We start from the raw sequence: 18,444 nt of genomic DNA, 5'->3' as shown, positions 1-18,444 counted from the left end.
TTTCCGCATTCACACTTTACCAAAAGGTGACGATTGGGGGCGCTATTCTTGAAAACTGCACGCGGCTGGCCGTAAAGACAAGAAGACGACGAAACCACCGCGGAAAAAAGCAACTAACACGGGTGAGCTTTAATTTATGGAATTCCCCTTGTTGGAATCTGTCTTTTTTGTATACACTTTATATAGAAACTAAAGTCAACAGTAGTGTTTTGTCTAGTCGATAATTCAAATGTTACATTGTGTGATAACCAAGTAAGTAAGGAAGAGATGCCCAAAACCCGACGGGTTGCTTGAGCAAGTTGATTGAGGGGTTGAGGGAGGAGCGGCGGGTTTTGCAATTGCTCGCGCGCAGTCGACGACGACTGCAGTCCAGTCATGTGCCAGTGGGCGCCAGTGCAGTGGATTATTATGGTTACTGGTTTGGTGGGCTCGCAGTGCAATTGCTTTCTGTGATTGCAAATTTGACGTTACAGAATACAGGGCTGTTTTCTAAATCTAATTTTTCTAAGCGAATGTTTGGCAGGGCCAGGAGTTGAATACAACTCGTCGGTTGTGGATTACTGTCATGTCAGTGACGCCAAAATTCCCATTGCATTATTCGCATTCGCATTACAGTGAGTGTCTACTGTCAGTGGGCTAAGCCTTATACCAGCTTACTCTCCGTGAAAATGTTTCTGATATAGACCCAGTAACTGGGGCGCTGTACTCCTTTTTTCGAAATTTAGTTCGACAGAGAATGTCAATTTTTTTTTAAAAGGCTCGTTCTGATCCTGCCACAGTGCCGGTGTTGGGCACAAACTTCAATCCTGGCGCAAACTTCAGCCTCCGCTGAGCGCGCAAACTTAATGGAAATTTGTGCGCGCAGGTTTAAAAGCCCGGTCACACAGGCCCTGATAACGAGAACGAAATTGAGAACGATAAAAATGCCACCCTTGATTGGTTGAATAAGCATGGGCGTATTCTGCGTGTATTTTGCTCGTTTTCATTCTCGTTATTGGGGCCTGTGTGACCGGGCCTCAGCCTTGGTAGGCTTAGCCTGGGCACCAAAAAACATTTTTTGCACTGGCTTTTGTTGCATGCCCATTAAGTGTCGAACCACAAATCAAAAGTCATTCCTGCAACTTTATTTTCAACAGCATACTTCCCCCCCCCAAAAAAAAAAAAAAATAATAAAAAATAGAATAGCCTATTGAGCCATAGCTACCAATCCAATTTAATTTAGTGTATTTTGCATTTGTTTTCTCAGAAAGGATAATCCAGAGCTGACATCATGAGCCGAAACTCAACACCGAATTCAAACTTCCCACGGACCCACCCATTGCCATCACGGGTGCTGCCAAATTATCAAAGACAGTTGGCACCAACACCTCAACAGTTTTATCCGTACCAGACACCCCCTCTACAGAATGGAGCGGCACAGTCAGGATTATTTCTTATTGACAAAGGAAGAAAGTGAGTAAACGTTGAGGATATTGGAACATTGTTGATAGCAAATCTTTAAGAGGGCAAGGCCTTTTTCAATTTGCAAAGGGCACTTCTATTGGAAAACCTTAAAGTCTATGGGTTCTATATCTATTTTTTTTTTCACTATACAGGAGTATAAAAATACCCGGGGCAGGCCATGCATTGATGCACCAACCCCAACAGGCACAACCGAGGACCTCACCCTACCCTGAAACACACCCAAAGACTCCTGGTGCTTATGATCTACTCGTTAAGGTCCTCGGTGGTAATGACAAATCAAAGGTCCAAACTAGCACCTCAGCGACCCAGTCTGCGACTCTGAGCACCTCACAGAGTAGAGTACCGGCAACCGCCACATCGACAACACAGTCAAGAGACATGCCTGGTGGAAGTGTGCGTTTACGCATTCCTCAGCCACAAAGGAGACCAGTCTCTGCAGACTTCCATACTGATCGCAGACGGGTTGTGCTGAATAGGAACTACATCGAACAACCCACTGGGGGAAACTCAAAGACACGGACTCCTACTCACACATATTTCGAAGATCAACCCACTGGAAAATCAGTGACACCGACTCCAACTCACTCATATTTTGACGAAAATAAAAGCAGATCTGCACCTTCCACCACTTCAGTCAGTTCTGGCTCGTCGAAGAATTTAACAGATACACCTAAAAGCTCACGAGACCATTCCGATTCCAGTGGGAAAAGTCGGAAACGAAGTCATGATGATGATGTTGTGTCGTCTCCAAAGCCAGATACTTCAAATCCCACTGGTAAAGTATTAGACAGGGTAAGTTTTGTTACCGACAATATCCATCCTCTATTCCAACTGATAGTATCCAGAAAATTAATACGCATTACACCTACTACTAACAAGGCCTTTTCAATATCATCCTCTATGATTGTGATTAGGGGATAAACACTGAGGTGTTAATAAACGGATGGTTAAAACCGGCAGGGTCATGGCCATTCGATTAAGGACCGAGCTGAAGGTGTGGGTTTCATAAGGATGGTTCCTGATATTGATCTTCATGCACCTTAGTCACATTTTCCATAAGAGGCAAAAACAAGAAAGAAAAAAAAACACCTTTTCAATTTAAACCAATTTGTTTATTGTGTAATCGGATCTTTTTCTTCTAATTTAAAGCTGTCTCAAGCTGTGTGGCAAAACTGTGGCAATGCCAAACAAAGTAGGCAGCAGCTTTACACGAAGGAAAACCTTAGGAGATCTATAGAGGCCATCATACAAGAAAAATTCCCAGGTAGGACCGATATCGGATCGATTTAGACAAGCATTGAAAGTTTTTTGTTTTTTTTCCACGGAGGAATTTTTTTATTCACACTTAAGACCACTCCTCATATTACAAACACGCTGAAAATACGTAACATTAACAGCAATTTTTTTTTTTTAAATACAAAATACGATGTTAACCTTGAACTAAGCATAGAAAGTTAGTCCAAAGCTCAGATTTTTTTGTCTGTAGATTGTTCCACAAATTTGTGTGTTTTCAGATGCCTAAAGGCCTGAAGTCTTTTATTATCTGAGTGAGAAATTACCTCTTTCTCAAAAACTATGTTACTTCAGAGGGAGCCGTTTCTCACAATGTTTTCAATAGCTCTCCATTGCTTGTTACCAAGTTAAGTTTTTATGCTAACGAATATTTTGAATAATTACAAATAGTGTCCAGTGCCGTTAAGTAATGAGTTTCTCGTTTACAAATTTTAATATTGATGTATTGGTTTGATTGTTCCATAGGATCAATGTTGTTTCTTGTTGGGTCTACACTGAATGGTTTTGCGACTAACCACAGTGACACTGATTTGTGTCTTATGATCACTATGAAAGAAGTAAGTACAATGTTTGGGTTCAGTCAAATTCTACTTACATAAAGCATCGAGGAACTGTGTAAAACAGATTATCACCAATGTTACTTTGGTTTTAGACTACATTGTGTCAAGTGTGTGATGACACAGTATACTTGGTGATTTGTTAAAAATAACTAAAAAAACAAGCTCACTGAGGCCTAAAGCTTTGTTCATACTTCCTGTAAATGCAATGTGAATTTTGACGTCGGAGCCCTGTTTTCGCTGCAAATGTTTCGCAAGAGTTGAGCACAGCTTGACTCTTCCGAATTATTTGTTGTGATTTTGTGAGCTAAAAATTCTTTTTCGCATTTGCATTCGCAGGAAGTTTGAAGCTTGGTGCATACTTCATGCGAATGCAAAACGAGCCCTGTTTCCAGTGCAAATGTTTCACAAGAGTTGAGCACAGCTTGACTCTTATTTGTTGTGATTTTATTACCTCAAAATTTGTATCGCATTGGCATTCGCAGGAAATTTGAGCTGAGCTTGATGGTTAAATTTTTGAAAGGGGCAAGGGCACCAAGGTGTTTTTCTTCTTGGTAAGGGCACCCCTTTGAGGAAATTGAAAGTTTCTCTTGGACCTTTTCAAGGAGCAGCAAGGCAATGCCCAGGGCCATGGAGGCAGTTGTCTTAGTTGCCTCCATGACGTACCATGCCTTGCTCTCACTCGGGCTGGATTGGAACCCACTTTAAGACAGAAGAGCTCAAGGTTTTTAAGATTACTCTTTCAGGAATAAATAGTTTTACTTGATCTGTTTTTCTCCTAGGTGAACCAGAAGAACCATGCATTGTACTTACTCAACATTCTACATAATCTGCTTCTTAAACGATGCAGTAAGTTATTGTTACCTTTTCAAATAGCAAGAAAAAAATGGCCCTGCGAATCCTACTGAATTGTGATCAATATCTTGGCCCAATTTTATAAAGCTTCTAAAGCAGACAAATATGCTTAACAAATTTCTGCTGAGTAGGAAACCAGTCACTAAAGGGTACATGTGATATGGTATTTGGGCTGGTAACCTTATTCTGGTATGCTCAATTTTGTTGTGCCTAGTTTTGGGGCCCTGGTGGTATTGTAACTTTGTACAGCAAATTGAGAATTCCTTCGGTTTTGAAATGTGATTTTAATAAATATCTTTATTTTATTAACATATGGCTGAGGCCCTAACACCTTCTTCTGGTTTGAAGGTGTGAACCAAAATTGCTTGTATTCCAAACTACTGGCGGAGCCCAAACCAGAACCAAACCCAAGCCTTGGTGTAGAAAAGGTCCGTATATAGCAATGAGAATCATATTATGCAAACCATTTTTTGATATTTATCACTGACAGATCTGATTCGAAAAGCTCAGGTGATACGTGCTAAGGTGCCCATCTTGAAGTTTAGTTGTTCCAGTGCCTACAGGTATGGTTTCTGTTCAAGTATAGATGGATTGCACATAGGGTCATCGACCGCCATATTTGATGATAAACAATGGAAAAGTGTATACTCATACGCGCTACGCACAACTCGCAGTCAATGATAGCCTTTCATGCGTGCGTTTTCATCACAAATGGTGGTCAATGACATTATTTGCAATAAATAGGTACATACGTTTCATAGGATCACGTTAGCAGACAATGGTCTTATCAAACATAAGCAGAATACCCGTTACAGATGGTTTACGTGACATGATATTTTGGCTGGTATCCTTACTCTAGTAAGCATATTTTTTATTGTGCTTAGCTATTTTGGTAAGTTAAGCAGGCTCTATGAAATGTTGCAGGGCATGGTAGTCTTCCTACTTGAATCTGATTTCCAATTTTCCTAAAATTTGTATCATAATTTGTTTCTTATCTGTAGTGGCCTTGAGTGTGATATTAACATCAACAATGCAACGGTAAGTGATTTATTAAACTTGTATCGTCATTCTTATCTTAACGGTTCTTGGCTAAGACTACTGCTAGGGTATCTGACCCCAGTTACAGTGGGTTCGAAGCCTGGTCGTGTTAATCATAGCACTTCATAAAATTTTTCTTAAGAATTAGTTATCTTCATGAACACTGACTTTGGAAGCTGGATTGTAGTGAATTCACCAATATTTTGATGATTTTTTTACAGGGAATCAGAAATACCCACCTCTTACAGACATACTCCAAACGTGAGTAAATAATCCTCTTTGGAATGGATTGACCCATTTGGGTCTTTTTTGTGTTCGATAACGTCACAATTCAAATTTCGCTCTGAGAGAGTATGAATTATAATGGCATTTTACACCATTTTAGCATGAAAATAAAGACTTGTAATTTCGTCCCCACTTTCTTGAAGACTCTATCTATTCGAAAATGAGTGCATCACAAAACTGAATTTGACCCTTGAGACTTAGACGCAATTTCATAAGGCTGTTAAGTAAAAAATACCATCATCCTCATCATCATGCCGCCCAATCAATGTGATTTGATGCGGATTGCCACAGCCGCCATGCCCGAGACTCGGGTGTTATGAGGTCAGCTTCTTGGTCTTTTCCAGGCTGTGCTGGGGCAGGATCCTCCTCGCGTTTCAACGCTCAACAGCGTGGCAAATTTCTTTGCTTAGCAAAAATTGAGTGGGACACAAGTCACGACAATGTAAACTTAATTGGCCAGTAACCTTTTTTTCTGCTAAGCAATACTATTCTGTGCTTAGCAAGTTTTGGTGCCTACATGCTTTATGAAATTGGGCCATCGTTTAACGAAAAACATTCATATGAAAGAGTGCTGTGTGATATTGTCCTGTCTTTGCTAAACTGTTATTTGTTTTTGACTGTAGTCGATTGGAGAGTTACTCCATTGATAATCCTCATCAAGCAGTGGGCATCTGCTCAAGGCATCAATGATGCAAGTCAAGGAACACTGTCGAGTTATTCACTGGTACTCATGGTTCTCAACTACCTGCAAGGTATGTGTACTTGTCACTCAGGCCTACATGTATTGTCTAGACTCTCACTAATAATACTCATGATACTCAATTATATCAAATGTATACTCAGGCACACATGCATATAATGTGATGACCTTGATACTCTCGGTTGGCTACTCAGATCATTTTGACAATCGTTTTGTTTCATACTTTGTCAAGATGGTCTGGGGGTCGTCCGAGAGTGTCAGGGTTATCCTATCAAGATGGTCTGGGGGTTGTCCGAGAGTGCCAGGGTTATCCTGTTTCTTTATTTACGTGTTATTATCCCTTATACTGTAAATTTGATGTAATTTTTATAAATCTTCTCAATTTTTTGAGGATTTGAGGAAATAAATAAATAAATAAAATAAATAAATATGCCATTTTCTAGATACTCACTAGTACTCAAAAGGTACCTTGATAATGATACTCTCAAACATGTTGTCCTCTCTTGTGTTGACTATGGCAGTCTCCTTTTATTTGGTTCCACATTATTCGAATTGGACAGAGTTAAAAGATTACAAAATAGTGCAGCTCGCCTAATACTGTCCACAACCTTGAGAAATCATATTACCCCATCACTTGGGGAACTTCATTGGCTAACGATTAGAGAATGAATTCACTTTAAGATTTTTTTTTTAATGCTTGGAACAAAACTACTCCTAGATATATTTCCACTTACCTGTGGCATTACACTTCACCACAACTTCTTCGATCCACACTTGAAATCACTCGCTTGAATGTTCCCGAGCCTGGGCCAATGATTTGGAACAATCTTCCTACTGTCATTTGGAAACTTTCATGTGCACTATGATCTTTATGGGAAATTTTAATTGTTATGTTATGTTATGTTGTGTTATGTTATGTTGTGTTATGTTAGGTTATGTTATGTTATGTTATGTTATGTTATGTTATGTTATGTAACTCAAATATCTCCAATGTGTGTATATGACCCTGGACCCTGGCTAATGTTACTGCAAGCTACTCACATTTTCATTAAAACTGACTTTATCAACCTGTAATTATCATTTCCTTTGCAGTGAAGTGTAAACCATGTGTTATCCCATCTCTGCATAAGCTGTACCCAGTAAGTATAATTCTTCTACTCAACAAGCATTTGTGATATTTTATGCTGCCCCCAATCTGTGAATCTATTTAAAGGCACTGGACACTATTGGTAATTACTCAAAATAATTGTTAGCATAAAAACTTTCTTGGTAACGATGCTTTACACAACGCATGGGACCAACAGCTTTACATCCCATCCGAAGGACAAAGCATCATGGTTAAGTGTATTGCTAAAGGACACGGGTGTCCAAACTGGCACTCGAACCCACACTATGCTGATCAGAAACATAGTTTGAATTCGGGTGCTCTTAATCGCTAGGCCTTGACATGGCACATTCTAATACTAATACCATTTTTTTTTTTTTTTTTGCAAAGCAAATTTGTGACCCGCTACATGAAAATCAGATCGAGTCAGATGTCGCCCAATGCATTATTAAGTAATGGACAGTTTTTTTGTTTTTTTTTTACTTTTAAGATCTATATTTGCATGGTTAACCTCTAGAACACTTACTTTTAGGCAATAAAGCAATGAATACAACATTTTTGTGATCATACTTATGTCTTATTTGTATCCTTTTGCACGAAATGGTAGTTTAAAACATCACTTTACTTGTAATTCGTTTTTCAGAAAAAATGATGTATTGGCTAATTTCAAACGGAAGTAACTCAGCAACGCGATACACCCCAAAGCTAAGACATATACCAAATTACTGCTGTTGGTGTGTTCTTTCCAGCCTTGCATATTACTCAATCCTTGAAATTGTCAACATCTGACTCATTTTCACGTAGCGGGTCACATTTATTATTCATGATGTCCAATTTCTGTCTTCTTTATCACCCCTACCCAAACCTCAAAAGGACACCTTTAATTCCACGTCAGACGTACGTTTCGTCTACGACTCCCACCCCAGTAACCCACTGCCGAGCTTCATCACCTTCGAGTCCAAGAACACCCAGACGTTGTGGGAGCTCCTCCAAGGGTTCTTTGATTACTATGTGTTGGAGTTTAACTTCCACTCTAGGGTAGTCTCTGTACGGCACGGCACGGTCTACAAGCTGGCCGATGCGCCGTATAAGACAACAGATTGGATCAACAAGTTTATCTACATCGAAGGTGGGTCCATTCAAACCAATTCAGAGGACATTGGGGGCCGTATCCGAATTGGCAGCTACGGCTACGGCTGTTGCTAAGGGTGTTGCTAAGGATATCCTAAGTTACCTCAACGCTTAATGACCGTAATGACACGGAAATCTAGCTGTAGCCCTAGCTGTAGCCGCCAATTTGGATTCGGCTTTATTTCGTACTCTCAAGATAAAAAAGTTGTGACATGAAGCTATAATAAACAGTAAGTAGTAGTTATGACAACATTACTAACAATACACCAGTTTTATGTACAGTATGAAAGAGGACAGTATGAGGTAAGCTCAGGCTTGTTTGAAGTACTTTATTATCATTTGATTGAACTTCAGGCCTGATACTTCACGGAGGCAACAAGGATGATTGTCTCCATAACCCCTTGTCAGTGCCTTTGTGCCCTTAAAATGCCCCAGTAGAAATGTTCAATTTCCTCATACGCCTGGGTGCCCTTGCCCTTCCAAAAACGAAGCATACAGGCCGGGAGTGTAAATATCATGGACGCTTTTATAAGTGACTCAATTCGTTGACTTAAATTCCACAGAGCCATTCGATGGGAATAACACTGCCCGAGCTGTGTTCAACGACAGCAAATTCTGTCACATCATGCAGCAATTCGGAAAGACACAACGGAAATTAAAAGCAGCCAGAGGTGATTCATGCAATCCAGAGGCACTCCTCGACCTTCGATTTGAGAAATCTCCCCTTGATGAGGCACCGTTGAAGAAGAAGAAAAGATGAAGATGGCGCAGCTTTCTGTCGGGGGGGGGGGGAGTAGAAGAGAAGCTTTCTGTCGATATCTCAGGAACATTGTGCCGCATTGAATCGGCATTGCTTCCTGATAAGTTTCATACAGCGCCAAAATTAATTGGCTAGGGATCAAAGATGGCCGAGAATATTTATTTATTTTTTTGCAGAAATCATGATTTGATTGATGTGAACTGTCCTTCTGGAGAACCGAAAATTTTACTGAAATCACACTTTTATGACTGATTCTTTTTACCTGAATCATGTGCTTGACCTAAAACAACTGACAAGTAAGTATGCTAAGGCCGAAGTTACTCTCTTTGGACTCGGAGCCCAAATCTCTCATCTAGGATCATTCTACTCAGGAAAATAGGACTTGCCCCTCAAGAGTGAAATGGACCAGTCCATTAAGTTGTGTCCCTGTGTACTTGACCAATCACAGCTGTGATTCGTACAACCAGATGCCTGACCCAAATTCCAACATGATAAAATGATACAATGTCAAAACGCTCTGTAATTGTTAGGTGTGTATCCTGTCACACTTTTTTCTCAAAGAAATAACACGTTGCATTCGTGTCCAACACTTTACAATGGTTGAGTGGTTGAGTTTTGTTTGCTGTTACCTACAATGTTGTTACTAGGTAGTTCCTCTGGTGCGTGGTGGTGGGGGGGGGGGGGAGGTAATAAATTTGGCTTATTCATGCCAGGTTTAATATAACTTTGTCTAGATTCAGCACTGTGGCAGATTTCATAGTGCTGCTTAATGGTAAGCTCAACATTTCTTGCTTACTATAGCAGAAAAGTTTGCTTAAGCATAAGCGTATTTAACAGGTGAGCAAAGAAATTAGGCGGTTATCTTCCGCATTCACCATGAGTTTACCTTATTCATTTTCATACAGTAAGCATCGGAGGATAAGTATGGTTTTGTGTGTGCTTACGGTTAGCAGTGTTCTGAAACGGAAGCTCAAGGACTAAATCATCCGTTAAGCAGCTGTATGAAATTGGGCTCTGTTGTGTTATCCATAAGTCCACTCTTTGCACAGATTTCTGTGCTACATTTGCTGTTGCTTAGCAGTTTTGGTGGTGGTAGGTGGGGGATAATGAATTGGGTTATTCCAGGCCAGAATTGATATAACTTGAGCTTGAAGTATCCAGTGGCGGTGTGTATTTGGCACATCTTTGGACACAGCATTCCGGAATGGACACAAATCCTAAGATATCTGGGAAATGATTCATGCATAAGTCGTTTCTCAGATTCAAATATTTTAGGGTGAAAAATATCCAAACCATTTGACTTCTAGGGGAATTCTTTCTCAAAATAGCTTATACGATATCAACAGCTTCATTGCTTTTCACCAAGTAAGTTTGTATGGTCATTTATTTGTGGGGGTAGATCTAAGACGCCTACCTTAATAAGCACGGGATTTTGATTCCATATAGAAATTGAAAAAAGAACATGTCATGAAGGATGATGTGTTTGTAATGTATACAAAATATTATGCAGGGAGGATTTTTTACGTTTTGTTTCTTTATTTTTATTTGCTATGAAAGAAAATAGAACAAAATAAAGAAATACTTTGACGTCTTACTAAATGGATCAACAGCAAATGATAATTGCCAAAAACTGTTAAATTCAGACATCAGGTATTTGTACGTTTTTCTTACTTCATGTAAAACTTAATTAACATAATAACATAGGTCTCTAAAGACCTTATTTATATCATTTTTTTGATGCACCCATTTTCCAATAGACAGAGTCCTCATGCATGGGGGGGGGGGGAGAAAAGTCTGCAACTAACCATTCACATTGTGTAAAGTTTTATTTTGTGTAATACTCTTTCAAAGGAAAATTTGAAGCATGGCATTTGATATCAACAACAAATGGGTCTTTTCATACAAAATCTTTCAACCAGACACATTGTGAAAAATACCTGCCCCAAAACAGTTCTGTTTTCTCATGTTCTTCCAAAAAGGGGGCTTTTATTAATGTGATGTAAATTTTCAACTTATCACTGTTTTTGAGTAAGTTAATAACTTTATAACCATATTTCATTGTTAAACCAAAATGTTAGTACTACATGTGCATGTAAATGTTAAAGGAACACGTTGCCTTGGATCGTTCTGTAACCGTTTGTTGTCAAATGTATATGGTTAGAAAGATATTGTAAAAGTAGAATACAATGATCTACACAAATATGCCTCGAAATTGCGTGGTTTTCTTTCTACCCTGTTGACTAACACGGTCGGCCATTTATGGGAGTCAAAATTTTGACTCCCATAAATGGCCGACCGTGATAGTTCGACGTAAAAGGAAAACCGTGCAGTTTCGAATGATACTTGTGTGGATCATTATATTCCACTTTTAAAAGACCAACTCGTCCGATCCAAGGCAACATGTTCCTTTAAAAAGGTTATTTGAAACAAACTTTTGCCGGCTCCACAGTAAGCTTACTCCACAGTCCCAGGGATAAGAGACTTCAGACTTTACCTGAATTCAGACTTTTTTTATATTCTGCCTGGTGACAAAAACAGCTGATTCTTCCTTCAGATATAAAGAAATTATGCTCTTTGATCTTCACCCCTAGCACCAAGAATAATGTTATCAAAAGTTTCTTGAAATCTAAAAAAGTAGGAATTTTCATTTTCCAACATAACTAACTTCTGTTTGTATCCTAGTTATAGTATAAGTTATCACACCAGCGCGAGTGGAATACAAAAAGCTATATAACTTCTGCGTCCCATATCCAACCAGGCTGAAGGCTGAGTTGGGATGCAGACGCACTTTATTTTTTCCTATTCCAGGAGCGCGTGTTTGATAACGTATTTATCTTCAAGCAAACTTGATGCATGGCTCATATTGGCCATGTAATATAGGTTTATATCAAACTCTTGTTGCTATGGATCGACCAATCAGAATCAAGGATTCAAGCCTATTTGAAGATAAACCTATTTTTCAGCTGCGACTCTCAACCTGGAGTCAGCAGCTCAGACCAATCTTTTCCAAACTGACTCTACTAAGGATCGATTATGAAATCAATTTTGAGAGCTTCATTCCTTCTATATGTTTATTGTCATTTAGGGCTACTGACCCCTTGCAGATGCTCAACGCACCTCTAGACAATACAAGTCCACCATTTCCGCCATTTTGGGAGTAAATTCCTGTGTGTGCATTTCGACTCCCAAATTGGCCGGAAGGACAGGCGTGTAAGTGCGCTTCACATACATGAAAGGGGTCAATACACAGGTCAAATTTGTTGTGAAGCTGATGAAAAGTAACACAAAACCAGGCAAGGCATCTTTGCTGGAAGTTATACTCAATAACTGTATAAAATTATTTGACATACATTATCATGTTGTAAGATATTAAGATTCAATTATTTGTTGTTTGATTTTTAACATTATTTATTTATTTAGATTTTCCATTTGACGTTTGATCCAAATAAAATGATGATGGTTATTTTAAAGAGATTCAAAAGCAATGATTTGTTTCACTGTGTTCAGTTCTTGAGACAAAAGCCTGTGGATAAATTTTAAAGAAGTTGCCCAACATTCACCAAATGCTAAATGGTCTACCCTAAGTTGCCTCACCTAACACTCGCCAAATGCAACATTAATATGGTCTCCCCCAAGTTGCCTAACACTCACCAAAACAACGTTGTGGTCTCCCTACGTTGCCTAACTTTTCACCTGCTAATGTTTAACGGTCAAGCTTGTTGATGCCTAACTATTGAGTACATTTTTAACGGTAGGCCCTATAGCTAGTTATTGCCCAACTATGTTGTTGATTTTTAACGGTCTAAAATATTTGCCTAACTCTTTCTTGGCAGCAGTAAAATTAGGCAGATTAATGAAGACCGTTAAATTCACAGCTACAAAGTTAGGCAAATTGGCGGAGACCGTATAAATTGACCACCAAAGGTTAGGCAATTAGAAAGAGACCGTTAGCATGGTTAGGTTTCAAAATTAGGACCGTTCACAAAAATGCACTCTGTCAAACCATGGAGGTAGGATTTCCTACCTCCATGGTCAAACCAAACGAGGGTTGACTGAGTTATTTTTGCACTAAAAGCAACCAACTGGACACTGTATACAAGCGGGCAACTGATTTTGCTACTTTTGCAACGGTAGCAAAGCAGTTACAACGTGTTGTAACTTGATATCGCTAATTGTTTGCAGACGATATCTTCCCTTTAAAAAGTTAAGTATGGTACCTGGAAGTACCTACACGGTTAAGTAATACAGAACGTGAGAAGGGGTACGAACAAATAAATTCCCAAAGCGCGCCACAATTTCGCCACTTTTGCTAAAGTTGTCTGCGCTGAAGTGTGCGCAAAGAACGGGACTAATTATTCGGTGAAGTTTGCCCGCAAAATATATTCCAGAGACTTTGTACAATGTAAGAGATAGATGGTAAGTACAATCTGTTTGCTTTTTCTTGAATGTATTAAGGTTTTTCAGGCCTACGCGTAGTTGGTTTGCAAGCAGGGCAAGGCAAGTGATAAAACAAAAAGGTCCACCGAATCACAATTTATGGACTTGTATTTAATCATGCTGGGGATCGTAAAATATTTTTTATGAAACAGATTTGCTGTTGCCAGCTATGTATTTTTATATCACATTGTTTGAGTATTGCCGAGTTCTTTCGTGTCCGAAATAGAGCACCTACAGCGCAGTGAATTTGTGTACAAATTGCTTACATTGCTATGCAAAGTAAGTAGTCATGGTAGTTGTGCTGTACAGTTTCACTCGCATAAAACGAACCCAGAGTGTTCAAATAACTTTCATGCACTCCTAAATGTTAATAAATAGCGAGTGGCATTTTGCTACTCTATAATATGATGACTTGAAAACAACCCCATGGGTAAAAAAAACAACAATTACATTGAGAAATTAGAAACATTTGCAATTACAATTAGGCCTATCCATATCATTACTTTTTGAGGCACTGCCATCTGTATGCTCAGCTTGTTCGGCAATCTGCATGTTTTGCTCATGGTATAAACAATTCAGGGCCAAGAAACATTTTGAGCAAGAAGCATTTTGTTGTCTTTTTTCTCTCAAATTCAAGCTTGTTCGATTTCTCAGGTTATTTTTAATTCATTTGTAAGCATTTTTAGGCCTGGAATTACACTGAGGAGGCTTTGGCCTCCATTGTGCCCCTGGTCTGGCCTTGTTAGCGCCCCTTCAAAAGTGTCCCATAGACTTTCAGATTTTACATAGAAGTGACCTTTGCAAAATAAAAATGACCCTGCCCTCTCAAATATAAAATTCAAGGCCTCCACTACGGTCACCGGTGCAATATCAAAACTTTTGTGTTTTTCTCTGCCCTACAAACCCATTTTATTACAATGGAGTATGGTTTAATCAAACGACAATGGACACAATGAATTAAATTAAGTGCACAATGCACAAAGTCATGCAGCAGATGGTCATGGGCAAAGCTTAAAACATTGAAGAATGTTACATTTTGAACATATGGCCAAGGTTCTAGATGTGCTAATAACAACATTTCCCAACTTCTTGTTCCAGTCACTATTATTCATTTTCACAGCTTCATGCATGATTACTTAAATGTGTGAGTGAAAAATGTCACACTTTGGTATTTCCCTATATGTGTGTATCTCCCCCATGTGCATTATGTGCATGCATGATTAAGGCATATAGTCTGATAGTAGGCCTTCTTTGTACTTAATTTTGTACACTATTCTTATTAGTTTTTCAGAATGAACCTATTGTGTTGGAAGAGAGCCCGAGGTCATAACATTACACTAATTGTCTTGCTTCAAATTGCCTTTATTATTGCTTTGTGTAGTTGGTTGTGGTCCTTTCTCCATGTTGGAACTCAGTCAAACTTCAAAACCCACCCCCTTAAGAAGTCGACTAAACTCATCTTTTGAAGCTAGTTCAATCATGTAGAAAGGAACTCCATTTTCCAATACTGTACTTTGGAAACTTTGTTTGGGGTGATGCATGAACAGAATATATTTGATTTACAAAATAAGTCAGTAAATAATTTCCAAAATAAAACAAAGACAAACAGATTGATATTGTCAGGCCTGGAATTTCATCTTCGAGAGGGCAACATCTTTTTCATTTTGGAAAGGGCATTTTCCATCCATCGAACAATCTTTAAGTCTGTGTGAAACTTTTGAAATGGCACAAAGGCGGCCTCATTGTGATTCTTTGCCTGTATCATAAAACAAAACCAAAAATAGTATTTTAATGAAGATAAAGTTATCAAATGCAAAGCATGCAATATTGACATCATATTCAAGCATGCACATTGGATGATATTTTGGGTTTTTATCCCATCATGCAATTCTGTGCATCGTTACTTTGTTATTCTTATTCAAAAGGTCAGCATGAAGATGATGTAGTTTCTTATCAAATCTAGTTCACACTAGCACATCTGGAAGGATCTCAAAATACTTTTACTAACGTCATTTGTACCACAACACAAAATTTAATAAAGTGATGTACTGGATGCAGGGTGACAAGCCACATAATATGTTCAATCATCAAATAGCATATTTAGCTTGGGGCAAAAGGACAATCCAAAGACTTAACTCTACTGCCTGTTCTTCTCCAAAAAGGCTATTACATTTTGTTGTTAGTATGCTAGGAGTTAATGAGCTTGTCTGGCTCTAACAGAAGTTCTATACCTGTGGTGGTCATGTACTCGTGTTTTGCCTAAGGGGGCAAACAGAAATTACCTATGAAAAAATAACTCCATGCCTTGAGTGACTAACTGTTGTTAATTAAGGCAGCTGATTTAAAGGCACAGGATGATTTTGGCTATTGTCAAAGACCAGAGTCTCATTTCGAGTATCCCAACATATGCATAAGATGACCAACCTATGAAAAATTGGGCTCATTTGGTCATCAAAGTTGCACGAAAAACACCCTTGTTGCATGGAAGTGAGCTTTCAGATGCCTGAGAAATATGCTCTTTCTGTAAGACTACATTACTTCAGAGGTTGTTTCTAACAAGGTTTTGTATGATCAACAGCCCTTCTGTGCTCTTTAACAAGTAAGTTTTCATGGTCATGAAGTAATTACCAAAGGCGTACCCTCTATTTAAATCTAGGCCTATCATACACACTTTATTTATGTAGAATTGAGAGAATTAAGGTACAAACTACTAGGACCAACATTTATTTCTTTGGAACACATTGGGAAACTGTACATTTTCACATGCTTGACCATTTCCAGTTTTTCTGTAATTGTCTTCCACTAAACCTCATACAACACTACAGACGCTCTCTATAGCTTCACAGCTTTACAAAGTTAAATTTTTCTAAAAGTTCCCCTTACCAACAGAGGAAAATTGCTGTGCCCCTTCAAGAACAAAATTCAAGGCCTTGCTTCAAAACTAGTACTTACTGGATTTTGTCTAGGCTTTAAGTACTTTCATTTGCAGAGTTATGTGCTAGAGGGGTCAGTTTTGACAGGCATGGCACAATACAAAAATATCTTTTTTTTATATCATCATACTGACAAAAAAACATACAGAGATATTTCTTCATTATTACTTGGTGATACTGCTAGTGCCAATTTGTTATGGAGATATATTCTGTTGGTTTCAATGCAACTGCAATGTAATACTATATACCATGAATAAAATAAAGTTCATGCAGATGCCTGCTGTACTATTGAACGAAGACCTTGCTTTGATTGCGGATTCACATCATGAATGGCCCAAATTGACTTTTGCTGAAGTGCAAAAGCTTGCCACGCTAGAGTGCAAGAGACACTTTGATTATACACAGGTGAACGTACCATGTGTCTGAAATTGCTAATTTTTGTGCATGTATTTACAATTGTTAATTTTGTATAATGAGTCATGTTCTTGTCATATTTTGAAATTGAAAGAAAAAACACATTTTCAGATACCAGGGAGAATGGTGTGGCAATCAGTCATGGTTTGTGCACATAAGGGGCTTTGTATCTCCAACGATGGATTGTCTTGTCTCCATTTAATGACAGCTTAATGCCTCACTACACCCAAGCTTTGGAGAGAGCATCCCCTATAGACTTAGTCCTATTGGGAGGACCCACATTAAAGATTCCAACGATGTGTAAAACCCAAAGAATCTTAGGGACTAAGTTTTTGTATCTAGACTTGCACTTTTTCTGGTTATACAGTCCGCAACTTAAGTGGTTGACTTGGACCTGATGAGTCATACTTGAGAACCAAAGATTTGGAAACTTGGAACTTGATTTGTACTTGACTACAATTGACTTTAGACTTGACTTGATTAAGACTTGCCCTTAAGGAGTTTAGATTTGACCATAAGCACTTGAGATGGTTCAGTATTGACTTGAGACTTGTCTCTTGGTACTTAAACTTACGTGAGACTTCAGGAGATCTCAGGGGTAACCACCCCCCCCCAAAAAAAAGGGACTTGGTCAGAAAATCATGAACACCAAGTTAACTCAATCAAGGTTCTTTATAGAACAAGGGCTAAATACAAAGTCTACAAATACCAGCCTTTTCTGTAACCAAAACTTGTATTGAACATTGGCAATAAAAAAAAAAAATTATGTTGTGTGCTGATCAAATTTAAAAAAAAGGATAATCACTTTAGAAAAAACAAAACAATTGAAAAAAAAAGAAACTAATACGTGGAGGCATTACACACGAAGCCGAAGCTTATAAACGGAATGCCTGAAACACAAACAAAAAGTATACTTAAGTAAACATAATTCAACAAGGAAGACAAAATACAAAAGACAAAACAATGAAACAAAAACAGACAAACAAACGTATTGGACACAAACTGTAGTTAACATCAAACGGACATATGCAACATTAAACTAGTGATACAACGACACGATCCTGCTGGGGAAGAAAAATCTACTCATTCCATCACATGTAAAAAGTATCCAAATCAAATATAACCTAGAGCTGCCAAATCCAGACCTATTGTTATTTACAAGACAGATTTCCAGCTGTAACTGGGGTAACCCAACAGTAGAGCAATCTTTAGCAGGCCCTCTGTGCGACTACTCCTCCCCTTCTTAGAAGCATCTCGAGACTCAAAATTGTAGCAAAAATGCAATAAAATTTGCGAGATGACTCTCCATCTGCCTTCAGGTGAATTCTCTTCTCGAAAAAATTACCGTGAGGCGTACATTATAACTTAAGGAGATTGCATTCTGCACATGAATCATATATGACTTCTTCAAGCCTCAAGTGGCAGTTTTAAAGTGCATTGCCATGTGGTGGTCATCAAATTTTGATGAGGCG

General features: G+C 38.6%; 1 protein-coding gene across 1 annotated transcript; it reads left to right on the top strand.

Moving 5' to 3' along the window:
* The first annotated feature begins 22 nt into the window (after positions 1–22).
* LOC139941474 (poly(A) RNA polymerase GLD2-A-like) lies at positions 23–12,655 on the top strand. The gene is made up of 13 exons (XM_071937995.1): positions 23–122; positions 1,247–1,452; positions 1,596–2,256; positions 2,614–2,728; positions 3,223–3,314; positions 4,097–4,163; positions 4,660–4,732; positions 5,171–5,207; positions 5,429–5,468; positions 6,116–6,244; positions 7,285–7,331; positions 8,171–8,426; positions 8,992–12,655. Exons 2-13 carry the CDS (start codon positions 1,271–1,273, stop codon positions 9,186–9,188), a joined length of 1,896 nt encoding a protein of 631 aa, XP_071794096.1. The 5' UTR covers positions 23–122; positions 1,247–1,270; the 3' UTR covers positions 9,189–12,655.
* The last annotated feature ends 5,789 nt before the right edge of the window (positions 12,656–18,444 follow it).

The sequence above is a fragment of the Asterias amurensis genome, chromosome 9 (assembly GCF_032118995.1).
Source record: "Asterias amurensis chromosome 9, ASM3211899v1".
In the NCBI taxonomy this organism is placed as follows: Eukaryota; Metazoa; Echinodermata; class Asteroidea; order Forcipulatida; family Asteriidae; genus Asterias; species Asterias amurensis.
Note: the sequence above shows the minus strand (reverse complement) of the source record. Positions and strands in the feature narration are given on the sequence as shown.